The sequence below is a fragment of the Anser anser genome (assembly GCF_964211835.1).
Source record: "Anser anser genome assembly, chromosome: 30".
Classification (NCBI taxonomy): Eukaryota; Metazoa; Chordata; class Aves; order Anseriformes; family Anatidae; genus Anser; species Anser anser.
In genome coordinates this window covers 1631048-1657252 of record NC_139751.1, presented here as the reverse complement: position 1 = coordinate 1657252, position 26205 = coordinate 1631048, and the positions used below count along the sequence as shown (strand labels likewise).

The window sequence follows — 26205 nt, the reverse complement described above, 5'->3', positions numbered from 1 at the left end:
GACAGAAGCACGGCGCCTGCGGTCGGCACCGCGCCGCCTCCGGGTGCTGCGCGGTGGGGAGGAGGAGGAGGAGGAAGGCCCCAGCCCCAGGGCAGCAGCGTTTGGATTAACGGGGAGGGAAAGTCCGGGTGGAAAAATAACCCCCAGCACTTCCCGGTGGAGAGCAGCCAAGGGTGGGATTATCCCGGATTAACCACGCAGCCCCTCCGGGACCCAGCCTGGTTCCCACCGCCGCTGTGCCCTGGGTGCCGCGGGTGCTGCTCAGGGGGGTCCGCACGGGACCCCCAAAGCTGGAGGCTCGCGGGGGTGTGCGAAGGGGCTGGGACCCCCACCGTGACCTGAAGGCACCTTCCCAGTCCCCTCGCCCTGCCTGGTCCTGGTTCCTTGGCTGGAGAGAGGAAGAAATCCTTGTCACTCGGGCAGGTCAAGGACGGGGCCGTGCAAAGGGTCCCGAAAAAGCCTGGAGGGGGCTCAGGGGTGGGCTGTGTCCCTCTGGGGACACCCACGGCCAGTTTCATCCCAACCATCGGTCACACTGGACTGGGACCAGGGCGAAAACCAGCGCCCAGCACCAAGGAGCTGCTGGGAACAAGCCCCTCGCAGTGGGGACTGGGCAGGGGACGATGTCTTCATCCAGCTTTGTTCTTTTTCCAGCAGAAAAAGAGCCTCGGCCTCGTTAAATTTCAAGCAAATGATCAAGTCCTCGGTGCTTTTGAGACCTCAGCCTGGGGTTTTGGGGCCGTGATGAATTAATCCAGTGGGATTCAGGGTCTTGTAAATGATGTCTTAAACGTGAGTGGTTATTTTTGTACCGGAGTAGTGAGGAGTGATGGGGGGAGAGGATCCGGGGGGGGTCTCCCGTCCAGACCCTGCCTGATTCGAGGCACACAGGGACGCGGCCTCTGGTCCCAGCTCCGGGGAGATTTTTCTTCCTGCCCACCCAGGACGGACCCAGGCTGCCCGAGCATCTCCTGGGCATCCTCCTACCGACCCCACACCTGCTCGCTTTGCCACCACGATTTTTTTTCCCCACTTCCACCCGAATTGTTTTCCTGCGGCTCCAGCCCAGCTCTCTGGGAGGGCTGGAAGCACTCGGGTGAATCCCGAGCGTGAGCGCTGCCCGTGCCGGCACCGCGGCGGGGCCACGCTCGGCTGCCTTCGCCCTCGCAAAGACGTGAGGACGAAGCTGATCCGGGCGCACAAAGCATCGCGGGTGGGAGAGGGCACGGCACGAATCCCTCCTGGGCGGTGTTTTTGTGCGGAGCGGCGGGGGGAGAAAATTCAGCCTTGGGTTTTGCATTTCTGCCTCTGCCCTTCCCCACGGCCCCATCGTTCGCCTCCCTGCGCGGCACCTCGTTCCTCCCCGCGCACACCCCCGTGGGCAGAAAACCCCACTCCAGGCGGTGAGGATGCTCTGGGTGTCCCCAAAATCAGAGGGGGCGATGCTCTGCCCTGCTCAGCGCCAAAACGGGGAGCTGGGGCTGGACCAGGAGGGTGCTCCCGCAGCGTCCCCGTCCCACAGCATCCCCGTCCCACAGCACCCCAGTCCCGCTGCCGCCTGCATCCCCCACAGAGCCACCCCACACTTTTATCCCTGCATTTCCCCACCTTTGATGCATTTGATGCCCCATTTTGCCCCTTTTTTTTGCCTCTTTTTCATCCAGCGGTAAAAAAAACCAAGTGCTCCCAGTTACTGGGGGATACTGGAGCGTACTGGGAGGGGTATGGGGTGTACTGGGAGGAGTATGGAGCGTACTGGAAGGGGTATGGTGTGTACTGGGGAGGTATGGAGTGTACTGGGAGGGGTATGGTGTGTACTGGGAGGGGTACAGGGTGTACTGGGGGGGTATGGGGTGTATTGGGTGGGTATGGGGTGTACTGGGAGGGGTACAGGGTGTACTGGGAGGGGTATGGGGTGTACTGGGGGGGTGTGGATGGGAGCCACCCAGCCTGCCCAGCCTTCGGGCACCGCTCCAGCACGTGGAGCCCAGGGGGACGGGGACCGGCCGCGGTTTGGCTGGGGCTGGCGGCTCCCGGAGGGGCTGCGGGGCTGATCCGGGCTAATCCTGCGCTGGCCCCGCGCCCGGGCGGGGGCACCTTCCCCCAGCCAGCCCCCCCCCCCCCGGCCCCCCAGCCCCGCCGACCGGTGCCCGCTGCCTTCATAAGGGACGGGGCCCAGCCTGGGCTTGTCACCCCTGGGCTGCCACCCCCCGACACCCCCGGGGACGATGAAGCTCTGGGCTCTCCTGGCGCTGGCAGGGCTCGCCTGCAGCCTGGCTGCTGGCCGTGAGTAGGGCAGGTCCCCCCGGGGGGGGGGGGTCCTGGGGGGGGGGGCAGGAAGGGGATGAGGTGTCCCCAAGGGGCTGGCACGGGGGGCTCTGTCCCCATCCTGACCCCACAAGGGGGTCGGTGACAACCCCTCTCTCTTCCACCCGCAGTGCCGACCGACGTGACGCCTTCCGCGGGCACCGGTGAGCTTGGGGGGGTTTGGGGGGGTCCTGCGTGGGGACCTGAGCGGGGGGGGGTCCTGAGGGACCTGAGGGGGGGTCCTGAGTGGGGACCCCACTCCCCAGGGGGGGCTGCTGGCTGGGCTGCAAGGCGCAGAGCATCCGGACCCTGCTCCTGGGGGTGGCTTCTCCCTTCTCTGCGGGCGGCTTCTGCCTTTTTCTGGGGGTGGGCTCACTCCTGGCAGCCCCCACATCCCCCCCCCCCCGCCATCCAAGCGCCAGCCACGGTGCCAGGGGCTCTGTTCCCCCCCCCCCCAAAAAAAAAAAACCCACAAGAAGCAGCAGCTCCAGGGCTGGAGCAGCTTCTTTTTGCCAGGGTACAAATTGGGGTGCTGGGGGGGGGGGGGGGGGCAAGGAGCCCTGGAGCAGCACCAGGGCACCCCGGAGACCCCCCCCTCTCCCCCCGCAGATGCCGAGGGAAGGGACCGGGCTTCCGAAGGAGCGCTGGTGGACGCCACCGACCTGCTGGAGCGCCTCCTGAGGTCCCTGGGGGACACCCTGGCGGGGGCCGTGCGGCTGATTTTTGGGGGCAAAAAGGGTGAGAACGGACCCGGGGCGGGAGGGTTTGGGGGGCGGGGGGGGTTGGGGGGGCTGTGGCATGGTGCTGAGGGGCACCTGCAGCTCCTCCCGCGCCGCGCTGCCGGCTCTCACCTCTCTGTTTTGCCTCCTGCAGATGGATAGCGGGTGGCCAGCGGGGTAAGTGTTGTCCCCCGAAGCGGTGGCCTCGCCTGGGGACGTTGGGGACACGGGGCCCTGGCCCAGGGCTCTGCGCGGTGCCCGCTGCAGCCCCCTGAGGCCGGTTGTGCCCGATCCCACCAGCTCGTCCCCTGCCTCTTCTGGCGTGGGACCTGCCAAAAAGGAGGAATCGCCCCGAGGCAGAGCTGCAATAAAGCCATCCCCTAACCGCTCCCTGTCCCATCCTGCCTGCTGCTTGCTGCGGGATCGGGACACGACCCAGCTGTGTCCTGGCTCGGGGCACGATCCTGCTGCCGGGGGGGGCACAGCTGGTTTTGGGGGGGTGGGATGGAGAACCCCGGCCCCACCGCCTGGCCACGGACCCCCTTCTGGTGCCTAAATGGGGTGGCGGAGCCCTGGAGACCTTTCTGCTTCTCCACCAAAGCCAAGGTGCTCCCGGGATGCCCCCCAACCCCACAGTCATGGTTTGCGGTCCTTCTCCGTCCCGGAGACCCCCTCACTGCTCCCCATGCCTGTTGTACCCAGAGGTGACTTCAGGCCCTACAAAAACAGACCCCGAGACCCCATCCCGCAGGACTTCTCTGCCCCCAAGCTCTCCATCGCCTCGGGTGCCGGGTGCTCTGCTCACCACCTCCCCCGTCCCCATCACCCATCGCTCTGGGGCCTTTCTTGGGGTCCGGAGGGTGCAGCAGGTCACCTCCATCCCCTGCTCCATCCCACGGCACGGTTTTGGGGTGACCCACCGGGATCCGGGTGCTGGGGTCCCACGGGAGCATCCTGTGCCCCCCCAGGAGGGGACCTTGGCCGCGACCCTGTGCTTGCTGGGCTCTGCTCAGGGCCGTGGTGCCTCCAGGCGACCCCACTGCCTGTAGGTCCCTCCCCAGCCCCCCAAAGGGCTCAGCTCTGCCCCCCCCGTGCTGGTGGGGCTGGATGGGGTGGGGGGTCTGGGAGCGTCCGCAAGGAGGACCTGGTGCTCGGGGGGGGGCAGCAGCTCCAGCCCCCGGGCTCGGACCCGTTCCCGGAGCCAGCTTGGCCGATCCCTTGTGGTCCCATCCCCGACGCCGTGCCAGGATCCCTCCTACCCGGATACCCCCTGGGTTGTTTCCCTTCCCGGAATTCCCCCCTCATTAGCGGAGTTCGTTAATTCCCCAGGGGCTCTTCCCACCCCTTTGTGCGGGGGGGAGCGGGGATGGCGCAGGGCTCTCTTGGGGTCCCCAAGGCGGAGGGACGAGGACGCTTTGGGGCGTCCCGGTGCTGGCAGGGCTGGGAGTGAGGAGGGCTGGTGGCTTTTGGGGACAGGGGGTGACACGGGGTGGCCAGGGGGGTGCGTGGGGGCAGGCTGAGCTCCCCAGCCCTGGCACGGGCTGGCACCCCCTTGTTTCACCCCTTCCCTTCGCTCAGCAGCCGGGGGGTGGTGGGGAAGCCCCCGGGGGCAGGGCTGCGGTCCCAATCCCCTTCCCACCACGCTGGCCCCTTTGCTTTCCCACTGCAGCCCCTCCACCACCTCCAGGAGCACTCGCGCACGGCCCCCAAAACAGCTCCTGCCATGCGCAAAGGGGTTCTGGAGCAGGATGAGACCGAGATGAGTTACACGGGCTGAGGCTGAGATGAGCTGAGTGGGATGAGGCCAGGATGAGCCGAGTGGGCTGAGATGGAGATGAGTCGAGTGGGATGAGATGGAGATGAGTCGAGTGCTTGTGATGCACGGCACAAATCCACCCCGGGCTTCCACTCCCGGGGCCGGGCTCATCGCAGCAGCGCGGGCACCGGTCCCGGCGTTCTGCCCCCAGATTTCGTTTTCCCAGCTCTTTCCCTGCTGCTGCTCCTTCCCCGTCCGAAATTAAGCCCCAGCCGTGCCGCTGAGCTTTCTGCTTGCTTCGCAGCAGCCTCACATGGGGGTCCCGGGGTGCCAAATGTGTGGCTTTGCCCCAGACACATCAGCCTCGGGCCGGGGGATGCCTGGTGGCCGTGAGGATGATGACGGCAGCGCCGTGGGATGATGCTGATCTCCCCGGGGTGGGGGAAGAAGCTCTGAGAAGACGAGGAGCGCTGCCCTGGAGGGCCACGGATCTGCCCCGGAGCACGGGAGACGTGGGGTGGTGGTGGGGAGGGCCCAGCTCCGTGGGATGTGGGCTTTAGGTGTACCCCCGAGACCCCAAAACAGGGAACCAGGCTGATAGACCAGTGCTAACACCAAAAACCAGTGACTTCTGGTGTCCCAGGCCAACAAACCAGTGCATTCTGGTGTCCCAGACCAAAACCCAGTGACTTCTGGTGGCCCAGACCAACAAACCAGTGCCTGCTGGTGGCCCAGACCAACAAACCAGTGTCTGCTGGTGTCCCAAACCCAAAACCAGTGCCTACTGGTGGCCCAGACCAACAAACCAGTGCCTGCCGGTGTCCCAGCCCAAGGATCCAGCGGGAAGAGCATCATGGACCTGGTGGGCTTTGCTTCAGCTTGGAGGACGGACCAAACGCGGGTGCTCACAAGCAGCCCATCCCAAAGCCTTTTCCTCACCGGTGTCGCGATGCCCTAAGAGATGCCAAGCAATATGTGATTTTCCCCAAAGCAGAATTTTTTTCCAGGAAAAAAAACAACACCTCTCCTGGCCAAGCAGCCTGCAGCAGACGAAGTCTTGCCCCCGCTCGAGGAGCTGCCTCCTACCACCACCAGCTCCAGCGGTGCCGACGATCGCGCCGCCGCCTCCCTCCTGGCGCTTCTGGGCAGCTTTCGGAGAGAACTGAGCAATTTTCACGCTTGGGCACGCTTCCACGGGGGCAAGGTGTGTGCCGTACCGCCACGCAGGACGGCTCTCATGGCAAAGCCCAGCTCTGAGCCGGCCGAGGAAGGCGCAGGGGGTGGCTCAATGTATGCAGCGACAACCGCAGAAGCAGCAGCAGCAGCTCCCACCTCCGAGCTTGCCGCCGCAGGTGAGAGAAATCTCATTTTGAAAAACACGTCTTTTTTTTTTTTTTTTAGTTTTTTTATTTATTTTTTTTTCCTTGGGAGAAGGCTCGGCACGGGGCTGCTGGGAGCTGCCGCAGAGTGGGATGTCCTCCGGGAGACGGCACAAGTTCTTCCTGACAGCTCCTCGCCGCGTAATTGTTCCCCGAGGTGGGTTTTTGTGTTATTAGAGACGGATTTCGCCCGGGATGGAGCGAAGCTTCAATTAGACGGCGGCTGACAGAGCCCTCGTGGTTTTGTGCCGGGCGGTGTAATCCGGCGTGAAAGGCTGGCCCCTGTTTGCATACTGCACAAAGGAGCGTGCCTGCACGAGGCATGGCATTGTCCCAAAAACCTGGGGATTGACCCCAAAAAGGGAGCTGTTTTCGGCACGCAGCCCCTGAGCCTGGAGCTTGGTGGGGGACCCTCGGTGCCCCGGGGAGCTCGGGGTGACGGGGTCGGGACACCAAGGTGGTGGCACCCGGTGGCAGAGCAATGCTGGGGACGGCAGGACGTCACCGCCTGGGAGGTGCTGTCCCCAACTGTCCCCAGTGCGCGAACTGGGGGACACTGGGGGTTACTGGAGACGGGGACCACCCTGCATCCACCACGAGAGGGTGCAGGAGCTGCATCTCCTCGCCTGAATTCACCCCCAGCACCCCCGGCAGCCCCAGCACAGGGCTTCGAGGCTCCCTGGCGCCCTTTTCCTGGCCCTGAAGCAGTTTTGGGTACGGCCACAGCCCGGCACGGAGGGGTCTTTGTCCCCATCCCTTTGCAGAGCATCGGGACGTGGCCCAGGACATCTCCCCAGGAGCTCCCTGGATGCGGTTTCCAAGCCGGAGTTGATTTGGGGAGCCACGGAGCGGCAGCCCTTAGCGGGCCCATTTCTAATTAGCTCATCAGCGAATGAACGGATTTGCTTGTAAAATTCTCAAACGCACAATGAGCCGTCCTCTCCCTTCGGGGAGCAGCAGCGGGGATGCTCCGCGGCCACCCCCGGCCAACGTCCCCCTCCTGTGCCCTCCAGCAGCCTGGAAAATCGCCCTTGGCCGGCTCCAGGTGCCCGCAGAGGGGCCCGGGCTCCTCTTCCCCGGGGCTGCTTTCCTCCGAGCCGCACAGGACCAGGAGATCTTCACGCCTGGCCGCTGACTGGGTCCGGGCCAGCTGGACCGGGGCGGGGGGGACCGTGGTTGTTCCCGGGGGCCGCTGCGGGGCTGCTCGGGGAGGCAGCTGGGCCACAAGGCTGCCAAGCGGGCAGAGAGCGCCGAGCCGTGCCCGCAGCGCAACATCTGGGGCCCGCGGTGGCCGGCCAGGCAGCAGCGTCGCCGCCTGTGCCAAGGCAGCCTCCTCTTCCTCCTCCTCTTCCTCCTCCTCGTCTTCCTTCTCCTCCTCTTCCTCCTCCTCTTCGCCCTCCGGAGTCCAGCCAGGGCAGGGGGCTGCGGCCCCTGGGGATGTGGGGACAGGCTCTGTGCTGGGGTGAATCCGGCCCCAAGAGGCAGGAGCACCACGCAGGACCTCCGCTGCTGCCAGGCTGTGTCCTTTTATTCCCACCGTGGCGGTTTTAAGGGCTCAGAAGTGCCTCATACAGCGGGGAGAAGCCCTGGGGCCGTCGCTGGGTTGCACCCAGGGCCGTGCCCCCACGCAAAAGCCAATGCCGACCCCAAATTTCTGGGCACTGGCGCCGTGTGCTGTCCCACGTCCTGCCCACCCCCGGCTGTCCCGCAGCTCCTGCAGCGGGGGGTGCTGAGCCTGGGGACCCCTGCGCCCAGCAGCGCCCCGGATCTGGGCTGGGGAGCACCCCAGCGTGGGAAGAGGAGCCCCGCGGGGCTGGCAGGCTGCTGAGATTTCTTACCAGCAGATGTCAGCTCCCGCCCGGGGATGCGCGCCCGGCTCCGGCTGCAGCTCGGCACACTCATGCTGCGGGGCCGTGGCTCTCCCGTGGGTTGAGACATGCTGTGGATTCTCCGTGCCGCTGCCTTCACCTCTTTCTCCTCCTCCAGGAGCTTTTTTTTTGACGTCCAGCTCGGCTCCGTCCGGGGTCACGCAAGGCAATGCGCCCTGACCAAAATTACCGCTTGAAGGGGAAGGATTGGGTGCTGTGCTGAGCATCCCGGGGCAGTTTTGGGGCAGGAAAAGGAGAAAAAAGGGGTGAGGGAGCTGCTGGCTGCAGCCTGGGCTGTGCCCCTGCTCCAGGAGGGCCAAAGCTGCTGGAAAGCGATGGAGCGGGGCTGGATGCAGCCCCCGGCCCCCTGTGCTCCTGCTCACCCCAGCACCCAGCACCTGGCCCCAGCACCCAGCACCCAGCTCCATCAGCGGCTCGGGGCTGCACCCTGTTTGTGGGAAGCCTTTTGGGGACCCTTTTCTGGGCAGGGTGCTTGGCAGTGCGCCCCCTTTTCCTTTCCAGAGGGCTCACGCAATGGGGTCCTGGGGTCCTGGGGTGGCGCTGAGTGGGATTGCACCGGGTTACAGCACGGCAGGGGCGCCGCTCGCTGTCCCCTGCGTGCGACGTCTGCCCGTCCCCGTGTCCCCAGCTCGAGGGTGTCCCTGAGCCCTGCTCTCCGAGGCTCGGCAGCGCGGGATGCCCGTTCCCTGCCAGCTCCGCGGGGCCGCGGGCGGCGCGTGTGGGATTTCCCAGCTGTGCCATCAGGCGTCCTGCAGGGAGCCAAGAGCGGAGCGTGCCAGCAACCGCGCTGGCCCCGAGCCCCTTGTGCTCCCCGGGGGACAGCGGGGCTGGGTGCTGAGCCCAGCTGTGCCCCACGGCCCAGCTGGGCGCTCGAGCAGCATCCCACCCCCGGCTGCGTGCTGTCTGGGAGGCTGCTCGGGGGAAACTGAGGCAGGGAGCCGTGAGAAAAGCTCAGCCCGGGCCATCTCCGGAGCCATGCACGGCATCGGGACGGGCTGGGTGCCCACAAGCGTGGGGCTCTCCTCGTCCCAGTGCTGGGGGGGCGGGGGGCTGCAGCGAGGGATGGGGATGCCACCGGTCCCCCGAGAGCATCCCCAGCGTCTGACACCTCCCAAGCACCCCGGATGGTCCCTTCTCCTCCAGCCAGCAGCCACCGCGCGGTGACAACCCCTGCGGCCAGCCGGACCTGGCGTGGGGCCACCAGGGTGCTCGGGAGCACCCCAGGGCCAAGCTGGGGGGGGGGGGGGGACAACCGTTTGTCATGCAGAGCGTCCCCCCCACCCCCCCACTCCGCCACCTCACCCCGGTGCCACCATCGCTCAATTTGACAACCACGGGTCAGCGAGCGCCGGCCGCGCCTGGGCGCCCCCCCCCCACCTCCGCCGCAGCCCAGCCGGGCCCCCCAGCCCCTGATTTCTCTTTAATTGCATTCCCCAATGTCATGCAAATCAGGCGGCCCCGGCGCAGCTGCCGGGATTAAATTAGACCCCGTTAATACGCGGTAATTGCGTTTCCGCACGGGCCCAGGAATTCCAGCCCCGGTGGCGGGGCGGTGGGCAGCGGGGGCCGGGGCGCCGGTGGGCTTTCACAATATTTACTCTGGCAATTACCCTCCCTTCCAGGCCACGGCCCCTCCGGAGCAATCAGATTACGGGATGGAGAGAAGAGCTGGGCGCTGGGCAGGGGTGCTGGGGGCTGGTCCTGGTCCTGGGCGCACCGGTGGGACAAGGGGACGGGGCTTTTGTCCTCCCCGGGCCCCCCCACCATCCTGCTCTGAGCGCTTGGGGTGGTGGCTTTGCCCCCTGTCTGGTGCTCGGGATGGGGGCAGCGTTAAGGTGGAGCCCCCCCACACCCAGCCCTAGCTCCTCCTGCAGCAGCAGGACCTGCTCCAGGTCCCCCCCAAATTCTCCAGCCCCGCAGGTCGGCTCCTTTGGGATCGTGGCTTTCCCAAGGGGGGTCGCGGGCAGCCCGGTGGTGTGGAGAAGGTGGGGGCGACGCGGACGAGCCCAGGACCTGTCACCTCCTCTCCAGATGTCACGGGGACGGTGAAGTCACCCCCCACGGGAGCTCAGAGGGAAACTGAGGCTCGGGACGAGCGGGGGTGGAGGGGGACAGGGTGGGGACACGCGGTGCCAAGCCGTGCCACCAGCCCCTGGGGAAAGGAGACGTGGGCAGCGGGAGGGATGGGATGAGACGTGGGGGGACCTGCAGGGGGTGTGTGTGGGGGGCTGCTGGAGATGGGAACCCCCAGGGGATGGGAAGGTTGTGTGTGTGTGGGGGGGGTGAGGACACGTGGGATGAGGAGAAGAGGGATGGAGGGCCCCCGGGAAGGATGCTGGGGGTGAGAGAACACGTGGGGTGGGAGGGCTCGGGGCGGGGGGGGGGCACAGCTGGGCACAGGTTGGCTCCAGGGACCATTAGGACCCCCCCCCTGCTTTGCCAGGGGCCGGATTCTTCACCCCCTGCCCCTCTCCTCCCCGCGCCCAGCAGGCGAAGTCCCCACGGCCCCGTGCAATATAAATGGTAATGCCCGGCGCAGCTGCCCTCCCCTCCCGGCACCCACCCGGGATGGGACGGGACGGGACGGCACAAGGGGGGGGGGGGGCTTCACCCCCCCCCCACCTCACCCCCCCCCCCCATGTACACGAAGGACCCCATCCCGGCGCTCCCAGGGGCTCGCTGGCGACAGGAGCGGGACGAGGGGAACATCTTGCGAGAGCGGTCCCTGGGGTTGTGTTGGGGGGGGGGGAGGTGATCCCCCATAAGCGAACAGATGCCAAGCCCCCCGCACAATGGGATTAGCGTGCGGCACGTGGCCGGCCTTGAAAGGCAGCGGGGCCGGCAGACAATGCGGCCGGCCTGTGCTCGAGGGTCACCCAGGCGCTGGGGGGGGGCCACCGGCGGCCCTGAGCACGGGGACGTCACCGTGTGTCCCCCCCCCCGGCGGTGCCCGCCACCCCTTTTGTGGGGCCGAACCTGTTGGAGCCATCTGTCAGGGAGGGGACGGCGGCGGCGCGGGGCAGTGGCAACAGGCAGATTTATTGGTCGCAAGCTGTTCCCCCTGCCCGGCCCAGCCCGGCGCTGGGAAGTAAGCCATGAAGCCGCTAATGAATTAATTAGTATTCCCCGTAATCCCAGGCTGCCAAGGACGTGATGGCGAGCGCTCGCAATTAATGCGGAGGGTCCTCCGCGCGTCGGAGCGCCCATCGAGCGGCGACGGGCAATGGTCCCGGCAACAGAGGGTGGCTTTTGGGGTGCCACCCCCCGGCCAGGGGGAGAGCGAGGAGCCCAGTAACTGAATGGTTTGTACTGGGGAGCAATGGGGGAGAGGGGAGAAGCGGTGCTGGGGGAGGCGCTCCCTGCCCCAGTGCCTGTCCGGGGCAGACGAGATCCGTGCAGGGCTCCCTGGCTCTCTCCTCCTTAATTAATCTGTTTTTGTGTTTTATTATTATTATTATTATTTCTCTCCATAAGCCCCTCTCGCCGTCCGGAGCTGGAGGCAGAAGCCCCGGGCCCCTTCTCTCTCTTGTCTGAGCAGCAGCGAGCTCAGACGGGCCCCTTCTGGCCGCACCAGCAATTAATTACTCCCCCTCGCACTCTCATTACAGCCGGGAGGGAAACATGACCCCCCCGCGCCCACCCCGAGCACCTGTGTCAGAGCCGACGTCACCCAGGGCCACCCCGAGCTCCGCTGCTCAGCGCAGCACCCGGCCGAGGAGGACCATGGGTGGGGACACCCAAGGGTGAGCCCCCGGGTGGGTGCTGCAGGAGAAAGGGACGGGCTCGGGTCGCCGCCATGTCCCGCACGGCCGTGCCCCGTTGGATGGGGACAGTCGGGCAGGGTCCGTCCGGGTGCTGGGCAAACTGGGGAGGTCCTCCAGGGGTGCTCATGCAGGGGTGCTTGTCCAGGGGGTGCTCATTTGGGGTTGTTCAATAGGGGTGACCATCCCGGGGTCCTTATCTGGGGGTGCTCATCCAGGGGTGCCATCCTGGGGTGCTTATTTGGGGGTGCTCATCCAAGGGTGTTCTTCTGGTGGTGACCATCTCGGGGTGCCCATCCAGAGGTGCTCATCTGGGGGTGCTCATCTGGGGCTGTTCAGTTGGGGGTGCCCATCTGGGTGTGCTCACCCAGGGGTGCTCATCTGGGTGTGCTTATCTGGGGGTGCCCATCCAGGGGTGCTCATCTGGGGGTGCTCATCCAAGGCGTTCTTCTGGGGGTGCCCATCTGGGGGTGCCCACCCAGGGGTGCCCATCTTCAGGTGCTCATGCAGAGGTGCTGCTCTGGGGGGTGCTCATCTCAGGGGTGCATTTTTAAGGGTGCCCATCTGGAGGCACCCATCTGGAGGGGCCCATCCAGGGGAGCTCAACCAGAGGTGCTCATCTGGGGGTGCTCGTCTTGGGGTGCCCATCTGGAGGCACCCATCTGGACGCACCCATCTGGAGGTGCCCACCCACAGAAGCCCACCCTGGGGTGCTCTTCCAAGGGAGCTCACCCTGGCGACACCCACCCTGGGGACCCCACCCTGGAGAGCCCACCCTGGGGACCCCACCCACGTCCCCACCCCAGGCTGCTCACCCACAAACACCCACCCAGGGATGCTCAGGGACCACGGGAGCCCCCCGGGGAGCACCCACCCGGGGGGTGCCGGGGGTTGCCGTCGGGGTCCCGGGGGAGGGGGGCAGCGGGAGGAGCCGGGCTCGGTCACCTCCCCCCGAAGGAGGAGCCACCGGGGGGAGCCGCGGCCGTGCAGGAGCCGCCGGCGGCGGGGAGCGCTTCAAAACCGCCCGACAGCGGAGCTGTGCCCGCTCCCGGTGTCGCTCCCGGTGCCGCTCCCGGTGCCGCTCCCGGTGCCGCCCCCGGTGCCGCCGCCCGCCCCCCCGGGGCCGCCGCCACCATGCGCCCGGGCAAGTGACAGCGGGGACTCGCTGCGGTGCCCAGGTAAGGGCGGACCGGGACCCCCCCGGGGGACACACGGAGGACCCCGACGGCCCCTCCGACGGGGCTCCCCGCCCGGCTCCGTGCCTCCCCCCCCCCCCCAAAAGCCCTGTGACGGTGTGGGGGTCGCAAGGGTACGGGGCACCGGGAGCCACTCCCGGGGGGGTCGGTGCCGGGCGCCAGCCCCAGGGGAGCAAGCGGGGGGCGCACGGCCCCCAGCCCCAACCGGTGTCCTTCTCCCTCACCCCCCCCGGTCCCTCTGGTCGAGGCTCCCCGTGGCCGTCGGGGCGGGATCGGGCCCCCCATGCCCCCGGTGGCACCGGGACCGGTCCACCCCCCCCAGCTTTTCCCCCATGCATGTCGGGGCCGGGCTGTGGATCAGGATGGAGGTGGGGGGAGATGGAGGAGATGCCCCAGCTTTTGTTTCTCGAGTCCTGGGGGGGGGGGAGCCCGAGGGGGGAGGCCGGGGGGGGGGTCCCAGTGATTTTTCCCAGCGAATCCTGCCCGGGGCCAGGAGCCCAGCGGGGAGGGAGCCTCCGCAGCTGAGGCCAAGGGAGCTTCTGGCTCCCCCCCAGCCTGGACCCAAAAACTCTTCCCCTTCTCTCCTGCAGCCCCACATCCCGGGAACGGGCTGGATTTGGTGGCTACCAGCACCCCCCGGCTTCCTCCCACTTTTCCAGGGGTGTGTGGGTGCTGCAGGGATGCCCTTGGGCAGTTTTATTCCCTCCCCAAAAAATCCATCGCATCCCTTCTTCTCTGCACCTGTTTGGCTGATGGTTGCACTGGGACTGGGACCAGGAGTGGGACCGGGCTGGAGAAGCTCCTGGGTCCAGGACTCAAAGGCACCAGTGATCCCATGGCCATACTGGGGCTGAAGGAGCAGCTGAAGGGTTTTTAATCTCCCTGGCAGCCAGAGCCCACCGGGTCCACGTACAGCTGGGCCACATCCTGCTGCGTTCCCAGGCAGGACACGGTGCAGAGGTCTCAGGTAAATCCTAATTTTCGTGGTCCTCCTGCGGCTGCCTTGTCCCTCCTGCCCACCTCTGTGCTGAATTCCCATTTTGTGCCTGGCTCTCGTGCCAGCATCTCCCCCGGATCCGGCTCCCAGCCCTTTCTTCTGCTTCGGGTGGTCCTGTTTGGGGTCAGGGTCTTCTGCCCTGCAGTTGGTCTCTGTCCCGAACCTGCCGTGCTCCTCTTGGGGATCAAGTCTGCTGGAAGGAAACCACCAAAGGGTGGAAGCCGAGTTCCTGGTCCTGCAGGAAAGGAAAAGGAATTGATCCTACTTGTTTTGGGATGAGAGCCCGGTGCCCCGTGACACAAAGGGAGAACCGGGAGAGCTCAGGAGAGCCAAGCCATGGCAAACCGAAAATTAAGTTTTTAGCTTTCTCCCAATGGGTTCCTGGTGGTTCGTTCAGACAGTGTGGGGTGGAGATGTCCAAAAGGAAAGGTATCCGAACAAAACAGGCTGGAAAAGCTTCCCACTCGCAGTGGGTTCCCAGCTCTCCTCATCTTCCTTGGAAAACTGGGAAGTTACTTCGTCAGCCAATTCCCTTTTTGTCTACCTTTCCCCCATTTTTTTTTTTAATTATTTATTAAATCTATAGTCTGGAGAAAAAGCGAGAGCAAAATCCCTGCAAGCTCAAACTGGAAATCATTTCCAAAGGGGCAACCTCCTGACACCCTCCCAGGGGAATACTGCCCTGCAAAGTGCCGTTAAGGGGGGAACCAGCTGGTCCTGCCTCTCGCACAAAGCCCCAAACCCGGCAATTTTTCACCGATAGCACCCGACTGGGAGGGAATTGTGGTGCAGAGGATGAGCGAGGGATGGGTGCTGACGGCAGGGGTGCAGGGCCAGGTCTCCGAGGGTGGAGGGAAAGCAACCGTGGGGCTCACAGCCCCAGAACCGTGGGCTGGGGGGGGTGTCCGAGCAGACCTGCAGCCCTTTCTGGTGCGAAGCGGGTGCAGCCCTTGCTCAGCTGTGGTCCGCCCAGGGTGCTGGTAGAAGATATTTGGACCCTGCTCCCTCCCAGCTTGGCCAGCCCCATCAATTCATCCCAAAGATGTTCCTTCACCGCCTTCGCTCACCAGATCTCAGAGCATCTGACCGCCTCCGATTGCTTTACCCGAGAGTTAATTGGGGCCACACGGTCCTCCCGGGCTGCGGTGGCTGGGCAGAGCAATTAACACCCTAATCCAGCCCCCGAGCCCCATCACGCATATTAAAAGTGGGATTTTCCACGTGGGGTGGGCAGGGGCGGTGGAGCCGGGGCTCGGACAGCACACTTTCAGCAAAGCTGCTTAGATGCTAAGCTTTATTAAATGAGGCGGGCACGGTGACAGGATCTGGGGGGGCTGATTAACATGAAACCCCGGCTGCTTTGTGCGGCGGGACTGCGCTCGTTATGGCAGAGGGAAATGAAGGTGCAGGCAAATGTGCTCAGGTTAGGGCAGGAGAAGCTCCAGGGACGGCTCAGCAGGGGGACCTTGACTTTTTCAGGCTTCCTTTTGCAGCCCACAAAGTGGAATCAGGGTTGAAGCCATGAGAATGGGGCTGGACCAGGGGGAGATCAGGCTCCAAGTCAAATTCATGGGTGGGAATAACCCCAAAGTAAATTACTGGAAGTCCCCAGGAAAAAGTTCCAGTGGCTCCTGACTCAACGTGTCGGCTACGGGACTGAGAGCTGATTACAGCCCCATAAAGATTGTCTGAAACCACGCCTTTTAGTAGAAAAACCATAACTGTGGTGCCTTGTGCTGGATGCCATACATTACAGTGATGGGCATGTAACAAAAATCACTAGAAATTTCTGTAGGGATAGACAGACAGATTCCATAGGCACCACTGGAGGACAGAAAGCAGTCGATGTCTCTGGAAGATGATTTTGTGCTCGGTTCCTAATGCACCGAGCGAGTCTTCTGCTGGGATTCATTAACTTCTCCTTGTCCCCTTCTTGCAGAGGCCAGGGATGACGAAGACGTACGCCAAGCCCAAGGAGATGGCGGAGCTCCTGAGCACCCAAGCCTGGATGGACGAAACGCTGAGCTCCAAAGGCGAGCTGAAGGAAGAGGACGGCAGGCAAGGTCCCTTCGGGTTGGTGCCTGGCTTGAACGAAGAGCACGACAGCATCGAGGAAGAAGAGGAGGAAGAGGATGACGGGGAAAAGCCGAAGAGAAGAGGACCAAAGAAGAAGAAGATGACCAAGGCGAGGCTGGAGCGATTCAGGGCCCGGCGGGTGAAGGCCAATGCCCGCGAGCGCACGCGGATGCACGGCCTGAACGATGCTCTGGACAACCTGAGGAGGGTGATGCCCTGCTACTCCAAGACGCAGAAATTGTCCAAGATCGAGACCCTGAGGCTTGCGAGGAATTACATCTGGGCTCTGTCTGAGGTGCTCGAAACGGGGCAGACTCCTGAAGGCAAGAGCTTTGTGGAGATGCTCTGCAAGGGCTTGTCGCAGCCCACCAGCAACCTGGTGGCTGGCTGCCTGCAGCTGGGGCCGCAGACCCTGTTCCTGGAGAAGCACGAAGAAAAGTCCCCGGTGTGCGACTCGGCCATTTCCAGCCACTCCTTCAGCTACCAGTCCCCGGGGCTCCCCAGCCCGCCCTACGGGTCGATGGAAACCCACCTGCTGCATCTGAAGCCTCCGACCTTCAAGAGCCTGGTGGATGCGTCCTTCGGAGCCCACCCCAATGACTGCACCACTCCCCCCTACGAGGGGCCCCTGACGCCGCCCCTGAGCATCAGCGGGAACTTCTCCCTGAAGCAAGACGGGTCCCCAGACCTGGATAAATCCTACACCTTCATGGCCCACTACCCCTCGGTCAGCCTGGCGGGCGCACACGGACACGGAGCACACTTCCAAAGCGCGGTGCCCCGCTACGAGATCCCCATAGACATGAGCTACGAGTCCTACCCGCACCACGTGGCCGGGCCCCAGCTCAATGCCATCTTCAACGAGTAGCAAAGCAGGGTCAGACCCGAACTCTGGAGACAGGGAGAAGTTCGGCCGAGCTGCGGAGCTGTTTCTAGAAGGGACACAGCCTGAGCAAGGGAATCGCTGCTCCGGGGCGGCGCGAGACCTCTGAGCATCTCTGCAGGACGTCACTGCGCGAGGTGCAGCTGGCTCTCCTGTCCTCCCCCAGCCCGTGCCACCTCGCTGAGTTTCAGAGCTGCCCCCAGAACCCTTCCTGAGAGCTGAACCCAGATTGCAGACCCCCGTATCTGCGTGAAACACCCGCAACACCTTCTCCAGGTGTGGTGGGAAAGGGGTTTCGGTGCAGGACCAGCACCGAGGAGCTGGTCCCAGGCACGTCCAGCTGGGGACGGGGCTCTTGTCCGCACAGCTCTTCTGCTCCAGGCTCCGGAGCTGAATCCTGCTCGGGTGGCGGAGCCTGGGTGCTGAGCTCCACCACCGGCCACAGCTGAGCCGCTGCTCCCCTCTCCCTCTCCCCCAGAGATGCTCACGGAGGTGGCTTCGCCCTGCACGTTTTCCAGCTTCGCCTGATATGAGCCCGCTCCAGCACCAGGGACAAACATTTGCTGAGCCTCCAGAGCTCGGCTCGCTCCCTCCTCGGTGTGGGAGCCCCAAGCCCCTCGGGCCCCTCGGGTTGTCCAGTTCCCCGTTCCCCTCCTAGGGCAGCCAAGGGTCCAGCCCCAGAGGTGGGAATGATGTGGACCACCCCCAGAAGACCCCCGGGGTTGCTTCCCACCCGAGGGAGACCCGTGCCACCGTATCTGCCCCGTCAAGATCTCCGTGACGATCCCTCCTCGGCTCGTCCCCGCTGCCCTGGTCCTCAGCCTCAGCCCTCGGACCCAAAACCAGCAGGCGACTGTCACGGATCGTGGCACCTCGCTGGAGGATGCTCGACCTTTCAGAGCACAAATATCCCGGACTCGAGAGCTGAAACAGGAGCCACCGGGGCCACGTCTTAGGGTTTGTAGAGTACCTACCACGATCCGCGTTCCCAAGACATCCTGCCAAAAGAAGCGTGTCTTAATTCCCTGTTTTATTTATTATTTACTTGGGGAGGGGGGGGGGGGTGCGTGTCTAATTTATTTCCCTCTGTTTTACATGAAATGTGGAATGTGCTGAAGAACCTCCTCATTTTCCGGTTGACTTCCAAGTGCTTAGTTGGAGTTAGCTTTGTGGAGACGTGTGGTTTTTGCAGTGCTGTTGCTCCAGGATTATTTATTAGCCATTATTTATTTAATTTATTTTCCTCCTGCCCTGGCGGTCTATCTTCTGGTGACTGAACCAAGTACTTTAGCCGAGGGGTTGCATATTTAATGGTGAACTCCATATTTAACATTGCCATTTCTCGTGTTTTGGATGGTGCCCAGCAGCTCCCAACTCGTCCCCTGTATTTCTATGAGCAATAACTTTTAAAGGCTATGCAACTATTTTTGTTTTCAAGAAAATGCAGGCAACTATTTTTGAAATCCCCACTGGCCTCGCGAGCCCGGCTGGCCGAACCTCACTCTTTTACCGAGGTGTTTTGTACAGAGTTGGGAATTTGGAGATGATTTGCGCTCCGGAGGTCCCTGCCCAGCCCCTGGATCCCGGGGCTTGTTTCCTTTTGTACTGAGAGCAAATGTTTATCCTTTTGTAAAGAAAGCAGAATTGGGTTTTTAGCTCAAATAAAGTTGTGGTCTTGTTTGAAGCAACATCACCGCGGGGCTGTCGTCTCCTTGTCTGTGGTCTTCAGCGTGGCGGCGCGGGCTGCCTGGCAGGGAAACCAGCAGGACCCGGGGAGTTTTGATCCCAAACCCCCCATGCTGGGGTCCGGCTGGGATCCCTGACCGCGGGGCTGGGCTCCGTGCGCTGCTGGGAGCCAGGACGGTCCCCAGGGGTGGCAGGAGGTGGGTGGCACTGGGCTCCCCCGCGGGGTGGTGGCATTTAGCATCCAGCTGCTGCTGGCTCTGCCCCGGGGCTCTGCTCGCTGTCCCTGACACATCGGTCATCCGCAACTGGTTTTCACGGGCTACACGTCACAAACATGCTCACGCACATGTTGGCGTGTGCCCAGACATACGTGTGGACTCGCACACGCACGTGGGGACCTCCCCATGCACGCCAGCAGCCACGTGCACCCCCCGCAGCCACGCTCACACACAAATATCACACGTGCACGGCAGGACTTTGCACGCTGGCACGCCATCCTCTTGCTCTCCCCTACACAGCTGCCTGTGTGCACACACAGGAGGTTGCCAAAATGTGCACACACACAGGTGTGCACGCACCAACGTCCTGGTTTCACCCCGGCCACATGCAAGGCGTGCATCGCCCTGCCCGCGCTCGGCGCTTTGCTCGCCGGAGCCTGCCTTGCCCAGCTGTGCTCAAATCCTGGAGCAGCTCCTGGCTGCCGCTGGGGCCTCTTGTCCCCGCCGTCCCCTCGCATGGGGACCTGAGTGCCACGTGTCCCCGCGCCGCTCGGTGCCTCCCCGTCCCCCCCAGCCCCACGCCGGCTGCTGCACGGAGCCCGGTGGGAGCTGCCGAGCGTCTCGTCCCTGCAAGCTGTGCACGGCAAGGGGGCTCTCCGGGGGGGGCCCGCAGCTGCAGCTTTGCTGCTAAGGGATGGGGGGACGTGCAGGCAGGCGTGGAGGCCTCCTGTGTCCCCTAACCAAGAGGGGACCCCCCTACACCGGGGTCTTACCCTGCCCCAGGCTGTGCGTGCCGTGGGCTGGGGGTTATTGCTGCCAGCAGAGAGGGTGAGACCCCCCTCAGTGACCCCTGCAAGGATGCTGGGGCAGCAGTGGAAGGAAAAACAGCCTCTGGCTGTGGCAACGCTGCCAGCTCAGCGCTGGTACCCAGAGTCCAGCTGTGCCCCGGCCCCCCCGACCCCCCCCCAGCACCCTTCGGTGGCCAAACTCATCTCCAAAACGCAGGGAGCTGCACCAGGCTGTGGCCAAAGCCACCGCGCTTGTGCACGGTCCCTTGTGAGCACTCGGCCGTTCCCTGGTGCCTTGGGGGGCTTTAGGACTTGGGGGGACACTTAGGGCCCTGGTGTCTCTGCAGCATGCAGACACTTCACCCTCTGCTCAGGTTTTGGGGACAGCAGTGCCACTTGTCACTGTCCCTAGCGAGGACGTGCAGCCATGGTGGGCATCTTGGCTGCGGTGCGAGGGGAGCAGGGTCCCTGCCCCATGAGTTTAGTCCACCAGGAGCACTTACCCGGCCTTAATGACTTATTAGCATCGAGCACAAAGGAGCCTTTGTTAAAAACTCCCCCTGTCCCGTGCCGTGTCTCAGCTGGGGCTGGAGGATGCTCCTTTGGGAAGAAGGACCAGGGAGGCTGGAGCAGGGGATGGTCCGTCCTCTCCTCCTGCATCTCAACGTGATGGGAGAGCGTCGCTTTTGGGAAACGGCTCTGTGTGGGGTGGTGGGACCCCAGGTGGAGAGGTTTGGCCTCGTGGACTCAGCACGCAGAGGTGCCAGGCTTCCTGGAGGTGCCCCAGCTGGAAGCACTTGGGGACGGAGATGTCCCAGAGCAGGGAGACCGTGTGTCCCCCAGCGTGGTTCAGTAACGGGGTGAAAAGAGATGAACTCGGCAGGGAAATGAGGCTCAGAAATAGCCACAGCAAACCTGGCGTGGCTCTGCACACCTCTAGGACTTCTGAAGCTTTGCTTTAAGTCCACTTGATCTCCATCCTGGGGACAGTGGTGCTCAGGGAAGGGGACACCCCAGCTTGCCCTGGAAAAGCCGTGGTTGGAGCAACTCCGAGGGTCCTGGTGCCGAGTCGCCCTGGTTTCCACAGCGTGGGTGGGAGAGCCCCGAGCTGTATAATTGCTAAGCCTTTTTAAAACCCAGCTTTAAAAGCTGTAATTCTGATATTGTTTGTAATCTGATAACGCCGTGAGCCACTGAGCTCCTAATGTGGCCAGCTTGGGAAGCCACGAGGCTTTTCCCACTAAGCCGAAATATCGGACGGTCGATTCTCGAGTTAATCGTCTTTTCCCCCTTGGGGACATCAGATTTTGGCAACAAACTTTCTTGCTGATTTGTGCATGGCCAGTGGGTGAGGGGCTGCATGTGGTCCCAAGGGGACAAGGCGGTGGCACCCCGTTGAGCCCGGGGGGATTTGGGACGTGGCTTGTCTGCCCCCAAATGGCACTGAGGGTTCGATGGGGCTTGTGCAAAGCTGGGACCCCCAGGCACATGCGCGTGGCACAAAGCAACCCATCGTTTGCACATCTGTCCAGCAGCCCACCAAGCCCCGGAGCAGTGTGTGAAGCTCCACACGGGGATGTGGGACAGGCAGGAGGGACCCCAAAAGCCAGGCTGGAGGAGAGGAGCCAGAGAGGGGCTTCGTGCCGAGCACCGTCACAGCATGGGCAAAGGGCAAGGGGGCTCCACGGGGTAGACGTGTCCCCAGACCGTGCAGCTCCCTTGGGTGTTCTCCCAGCTGGTGGGCTTGAAGGGAACGGGACCTGAGGGATTTGGGAGCAGGCCAGCCCCTGGAGCAATCTCATCTCCCTCGATTCAGGGGTTTGGAGACCACCCAGAGCTCCTCAGGACATCCCTGCAGCTGCTCCCCAACCCCAGGCACCCCCAGGGCTGCCCCACTGCCCTGCCACGTCCCCCCCATGCCCTGATTCGGGGCCAGGGGAGCGGGGCAGAGCCAGCTCCCCTCCCCATGTCCCCCCAGCCCCATGGGGGTCCCCATCCCGCCGGCTCCGGAGGAGCCTCCCGCCAGCGCGGGGCGGGGAATTCGCGCAAATCCCAGCGCTGGCTCCTCTGAGCCCCTAAGCTCTCCGCTGTGCTCCAGATCAGCCGCGCTTCAATCTGTTTGCAAAGCTGTACAGAGTGTTTACTCGGCGGGGCCGGGGCCAGGGGATTAGGGCCGGCGTTCCCCCGGCATCTGCTCAGTCCATCCCGCATCTCCGGAGCATCCCGCATCCCGGGCCCATCCCGCATCCCAGGACCGTCCCGGCTCAGCCAGCATTCCCAGGGCTGGGAGCACCTCGTTGAGGGAAGCAGGGAGCTCCGAGTATGCTCCGTGTCCTCCTGGTACCCAAGGGGACACCAGCTAGGGGACACCACGGTCCTGCCCCACTGGTGGTGTGGGGTCCTGGTGGGGCTGGGTGGCCGCGGGGGGCTCTGGGCTGGGTGGACAAAGGACCAAGGGCTCCGTTCAGAGGATGCAGCGTGCAGCAGCTGCTTCTCCCCCAGGTCCCACCATCCTCCCCCATATAGGAGTCTCAGAGCTCGTGCTTGGACCACGAAGGACATTTTTGGGGTGTCCCCGGGGCTCAGGTCTGGTGCTCCACATAGGGGGAGGAGAAAACCTGCCCCACGCAGGCTTTTCGGGCAGCCCCAGCCCTGGCTGCGACGCCTGCAATGACAGCTGTCGTGCACTGGCCAGCACACACGCGCTTCTTTTTTTATTTATTTTATTATTATTATTATTATAATACAAGTTCAGGAACCTCCCTGCTTAATCCCCACCAGATAAACTAACAGCGGAGAGATTTGGAGTTATTGACGAAGTCTTGCTGCTCGGGTGAGATTAGAGCTCTGCTTAATCTTGTAGCAGGAGGGTTTGGGGATGGTTTAATCAGAATTTGTACAGGAATAATCCCGTCTTTAAACTCGTCCCTGGCCCAATCCCCCCCAAGTTGTAATCAGGCGGGGGGCTCTCCGATGAAGAGGCCCCCGGGGGTGTTTCCAGCCGGAATGATGCTTGGGGGGTCCCAGAACTGGATGCCTGGAGGTTGGAGCTGAGGAGAGGAAGGTGCTGAAGCCCCTGCATGCACCTTTGGGTGCTTCTGGCTCCGCCAGCCATTCCCAGCAGGGGAAACTGAGGCACGGAGCCCAGCAGGGCGGTGTGGGGGACTCCCGAGCTGTCCAGCACGAAGCGGAGCGGCTTCCCCTCGCCAGGGGATGGGGACCGGTGCCGGCACGGGGCAGTGGGAAGAGGCCCCCAAAATGCAGGATGCTGTAGGAACGGGGCAGCGCGGCCCCAAAATCCAGCCCAAAGCTCGGGGTCTCAGCTGGGCGACGGGTCCTGAGCCTGCAGCCGTGCCCGGGATATTTGAAGGGCTGTAGCACATGCCAAGGACCCCCCTAACTCAGAAACAAAACACAAATCACCCGCAAACGAGCTTGCTAGCAGCACCCAGAGACCTCCAAACCCTGCCACGGCGCCCTCCGCAGCTCCCTTCACCCCTCCGTGCCTCAGTTTCCCCCCCAGGGAAATGGGCAGAGGCTCGGGGAGCGCCGGAGCCTCGCTCCCGGCGGGGACGCGGCTGCCTTTGTGCGGCGCCGTCCCTTTCAGGGAGCACAAAGAGGGGACCCGGCGGCACAGATGGACCCTTTCAGAGGGGAGCGGGCTCCTTTCTCCGTCTGCCGCCGGGGCTCTGCCTTCCGTCGCAATCCCCCTTAATTGAATCCGCACTTTCATAGCTCATTACCCCCCTGATGGATTGGATTAGCCCGGGCTGCAGCCCGCCGGCCTCTGCGGGGAACAGTTGGCTGCTCTGCGTCCCCGCGGGGAGCCCGTGCGCCGGGGCGCGGAGCGAGGTGCGGCGGGGGCACAGCCGGCTCCCGGCCGTTAGCCCAAGCCCACGGGCAAGGGACGCGGCCACCGCTTGGCTCCCCAACGGCCAGAGCCAGCTGCGGGCCGGCAGCGCCGGAATCCCTGCCCCGCTCGCTGTGCCGTGGCCACCCCTTTGCCTGGCCCCCGTCTTCTGCTCTGAACCCCCCCCCGGTGAAACCCTGGGGTCATTTTTTTTCCCCCGGTGGCATTCATTAGCTCATGGGAAGAGCATCCCAGTGGGGCCGGGAGGGATGCAGGAGGGGTGGAGCAGCTCCGAACATCTCCGGGTTCGGAGCATCCACCCTGCACGTCGGGTGGTTTGGAGAAGAGGGGGCTCGGGCCCACACGCGGGGCAGGGTCCCGGCACGTGCCGGTCCCCCCCCATATGGGATAACCCCATATGGGATAACGGCCTCGGCTGCGGCTCGTTAACCCCTGCTCTGAGGGCGCCTGCCCCAGCCCAGCTGTCAGCGATGCCCCTGCTCCAGGGGGGCTCGTCTCTCCCCTCCACCCCCCCATCGCTCTGTTTGCCCCCCAAGGGGGAAGCGCTGTGGCTGCAAATAGAGGATTTTCCACGCCTAAGGCCCGGCTAAGCTCCTGGCTGCACCACAGCAGGATTCGACCCCAGTCCTTCATCCCCAGGTGGGCTGGGGGAGAGGGGGACACTGCCCCCGGGTCCCTTCTAGGTGGTCCCTTGAGCCTCTCACGCATGTGAGGGTTTTTTGGGGTCATTTTCCCTTCTGCTTGTGCTCAGCTCAGGGACAGGGAATTTCTGAGCCCTCCCTGAGCTTCCCGTGCTGGGGACAGCATCTCCCTCCTGCACCAGCCTTGGCGTAGAGCATCGTGGCTGCTCGGGGATGGGGCAGAGCTGCTGGGGGGAATTTTGGGGAAGGGAATTTCTGCCCTTCCCAAGAGGCTGAGCAAAGGGAGCCGGGCCCAGCAAGCCGCCCACCTGCAGGGCTCGTGGCCGCACCCGTGCCAGGGCTTTTCGCGGGAGGGTCCCAGCGACGCTTGCCCTGATGATGGGCGGCGAGGAGGGGGCTGCCGAGGTGCTGCCCACCCAGATGGAGAGCCAGCTCCGACGTCTGATCGCCGCGGATGAAAAAAGTGCCCGCGGCATAAATGGTTTAGCATATTCCCCTCCGCATCCTCATCCTCTTAGCGAGCCGCGGCCGCGGGCAGCCCCGGCGGGCTCTCCTACCAGATGTGGCCGGAGTCCCATCGGGGCAGTTAGCGCCGTATCGCTTACGGGAGGGGATTAGAGAGCCTCCACTTAGAGTCCCGGTCCCCAAGGCCTCTCGGATTAGGATATAATGCAGCAGGCTTTGCTCCGCGGGGGCTCGGGTGGAGCTGGAACCCTCCTCATCCTCGCTTTGCCCTGCCCAAAGACGCGGTGGTCTCGGGCTCGTGGGTGCCGCCCTGCGCTCGCCCCCTTCTCCTGGCCTTTGGTGGCAGGGAGGGGAACGGAGAAGCAGCTCCCGGCCATGGATGAAAGGACTGGAGACCCAAATTCGCTGCAACCCTTCACCAAAATATATTGGGGGGGGGTCTTGCCTGCCTCTGAGGCAGCTCAGATCGCCCAGGGGAATGGTTCGGGCACAGGCGTCCTGCGTGGGAGATGCTCCAGCAGCCTCTCCGGAGGATGCCCAGGGCCAAAAAGCCTCACTTCAGGGGTTCACCTCTCCCTTACGTTAGGAGGGGGCACATCTGCCAAGGAGGGATTTTTTTTGGGGGGGGGAGGGACACAAGGAGACAGCCCCTTTCCTCCTCGGTGCAGGGAGCGGAGGCCAGAGCCTCCCCGGGAGCTCAGCTGCAGCGCTCAGCCCCCGTGCCCCCCGTCCCCCCGCGAGCCCCCCGGCCACGGCTGCGCTCAGGTGGGGGACGCCGCTGTGCTGCCCCCCCCCCCCCCCCGGAGAGCGCACGTCGGCCCCATCGGACGCAGAGCTGGGGCGGAGGGGGGGGGACCCGAGTCCCCGAGTTGGCAACAGATGGCTGGAGGCAGCTTGCTGACACCTGCCCCTCCTCTCCACCCCTCTCCTGCCCCTTCCCTTTCTTCCCCGCTCGTTTTGTTTGATTTCCCAGTGCTCGGGGGGAAGCCGGAGGGTCCCCCCGTGCCCCCCCCCCCCCCAGGCAGAAGGGGCAGGAAGATGATGAGAGGGGATGTGGCGGGGGCCCTGGAGAGGCTCTGGGGGTCCTCATTTTGGGGGTGACACCGCTGTCCCCTCCTGCAGCGGGCAGGGAGCGCAGGGTGCCCAGTGGGGTGGACCTGGTGGAGGTCCCCAAAGGGTCTGCTGGATCCTCGGCCGCATCCTGCTGGTCCTGTGGGTGCAGAAGGGCAAGGCTGGAGCAGGACCATGCCCACACAAGCCTGCTGGGGGCTGCGGGGGTCTGCTCAGCCCTGCTGGCCGTTCCCTGGAGCCTTCGCAGCTCACTGCCCGAGACCAGCAGCCAGCCAGGAAAGTGCCCACCTCGTTCCTCCTCGCTCCCCTCCTGCCTGCAGCAACCCGGAGGTCCCAATTCCTTCTGGATGCAGCTCCTCAGCACCACCTGAGCACCTCCCAGCCCTACACCCATCACCCCCGCAAGGCACAAGGTGGGTGACCCGTCCCTGCTGGGTTTTGCCTCCGTTCACCCCAAAAACGGGTGCAGGGAAGGCAGCACTGGGTGCCAAGCGACCGCCGA

At 64.3% G+C, this 26205-nt stretch overlaps 1 protein-coding gene across 2 annotated transcripts; it reads left to right on the top strand.

The window, feature by feature from the left end:
- Nucleotides 1-12600: 12600 nt before the first annotated feature.
- Nucleotides 12601-19845, top strand: NEUROD4 (neuronal differentiation 4). 2 transcript variants are annotated; one of them, XM_083814556.1, is made up of 3 exons: nt 12601-12989; nt 13897-13974; nt 15944-19845. In XM_083814556.1, exon 3 carries the CDS (start codon nt 15953-15955, stop codon nt 16946-16948), a length of 996 nt encoding a protein of 331 aa, XP_083670682.1. In that variant the 5' UTR covers nt 12601-12989; nt 13897-13974; nt 15944-15952; the 3' UTR covers nt 16949-19845. The 2 variants fall into 2 exon arrangements, with proteins under 2 accessions (XP_083670682.1, XP_083670681.1); XM_083814555.1 differs by lacking the exon at nt 13897-13974.
- The last annotated feature ends 6360 nt before the right edge of the window (nt 19846-26205 follow it).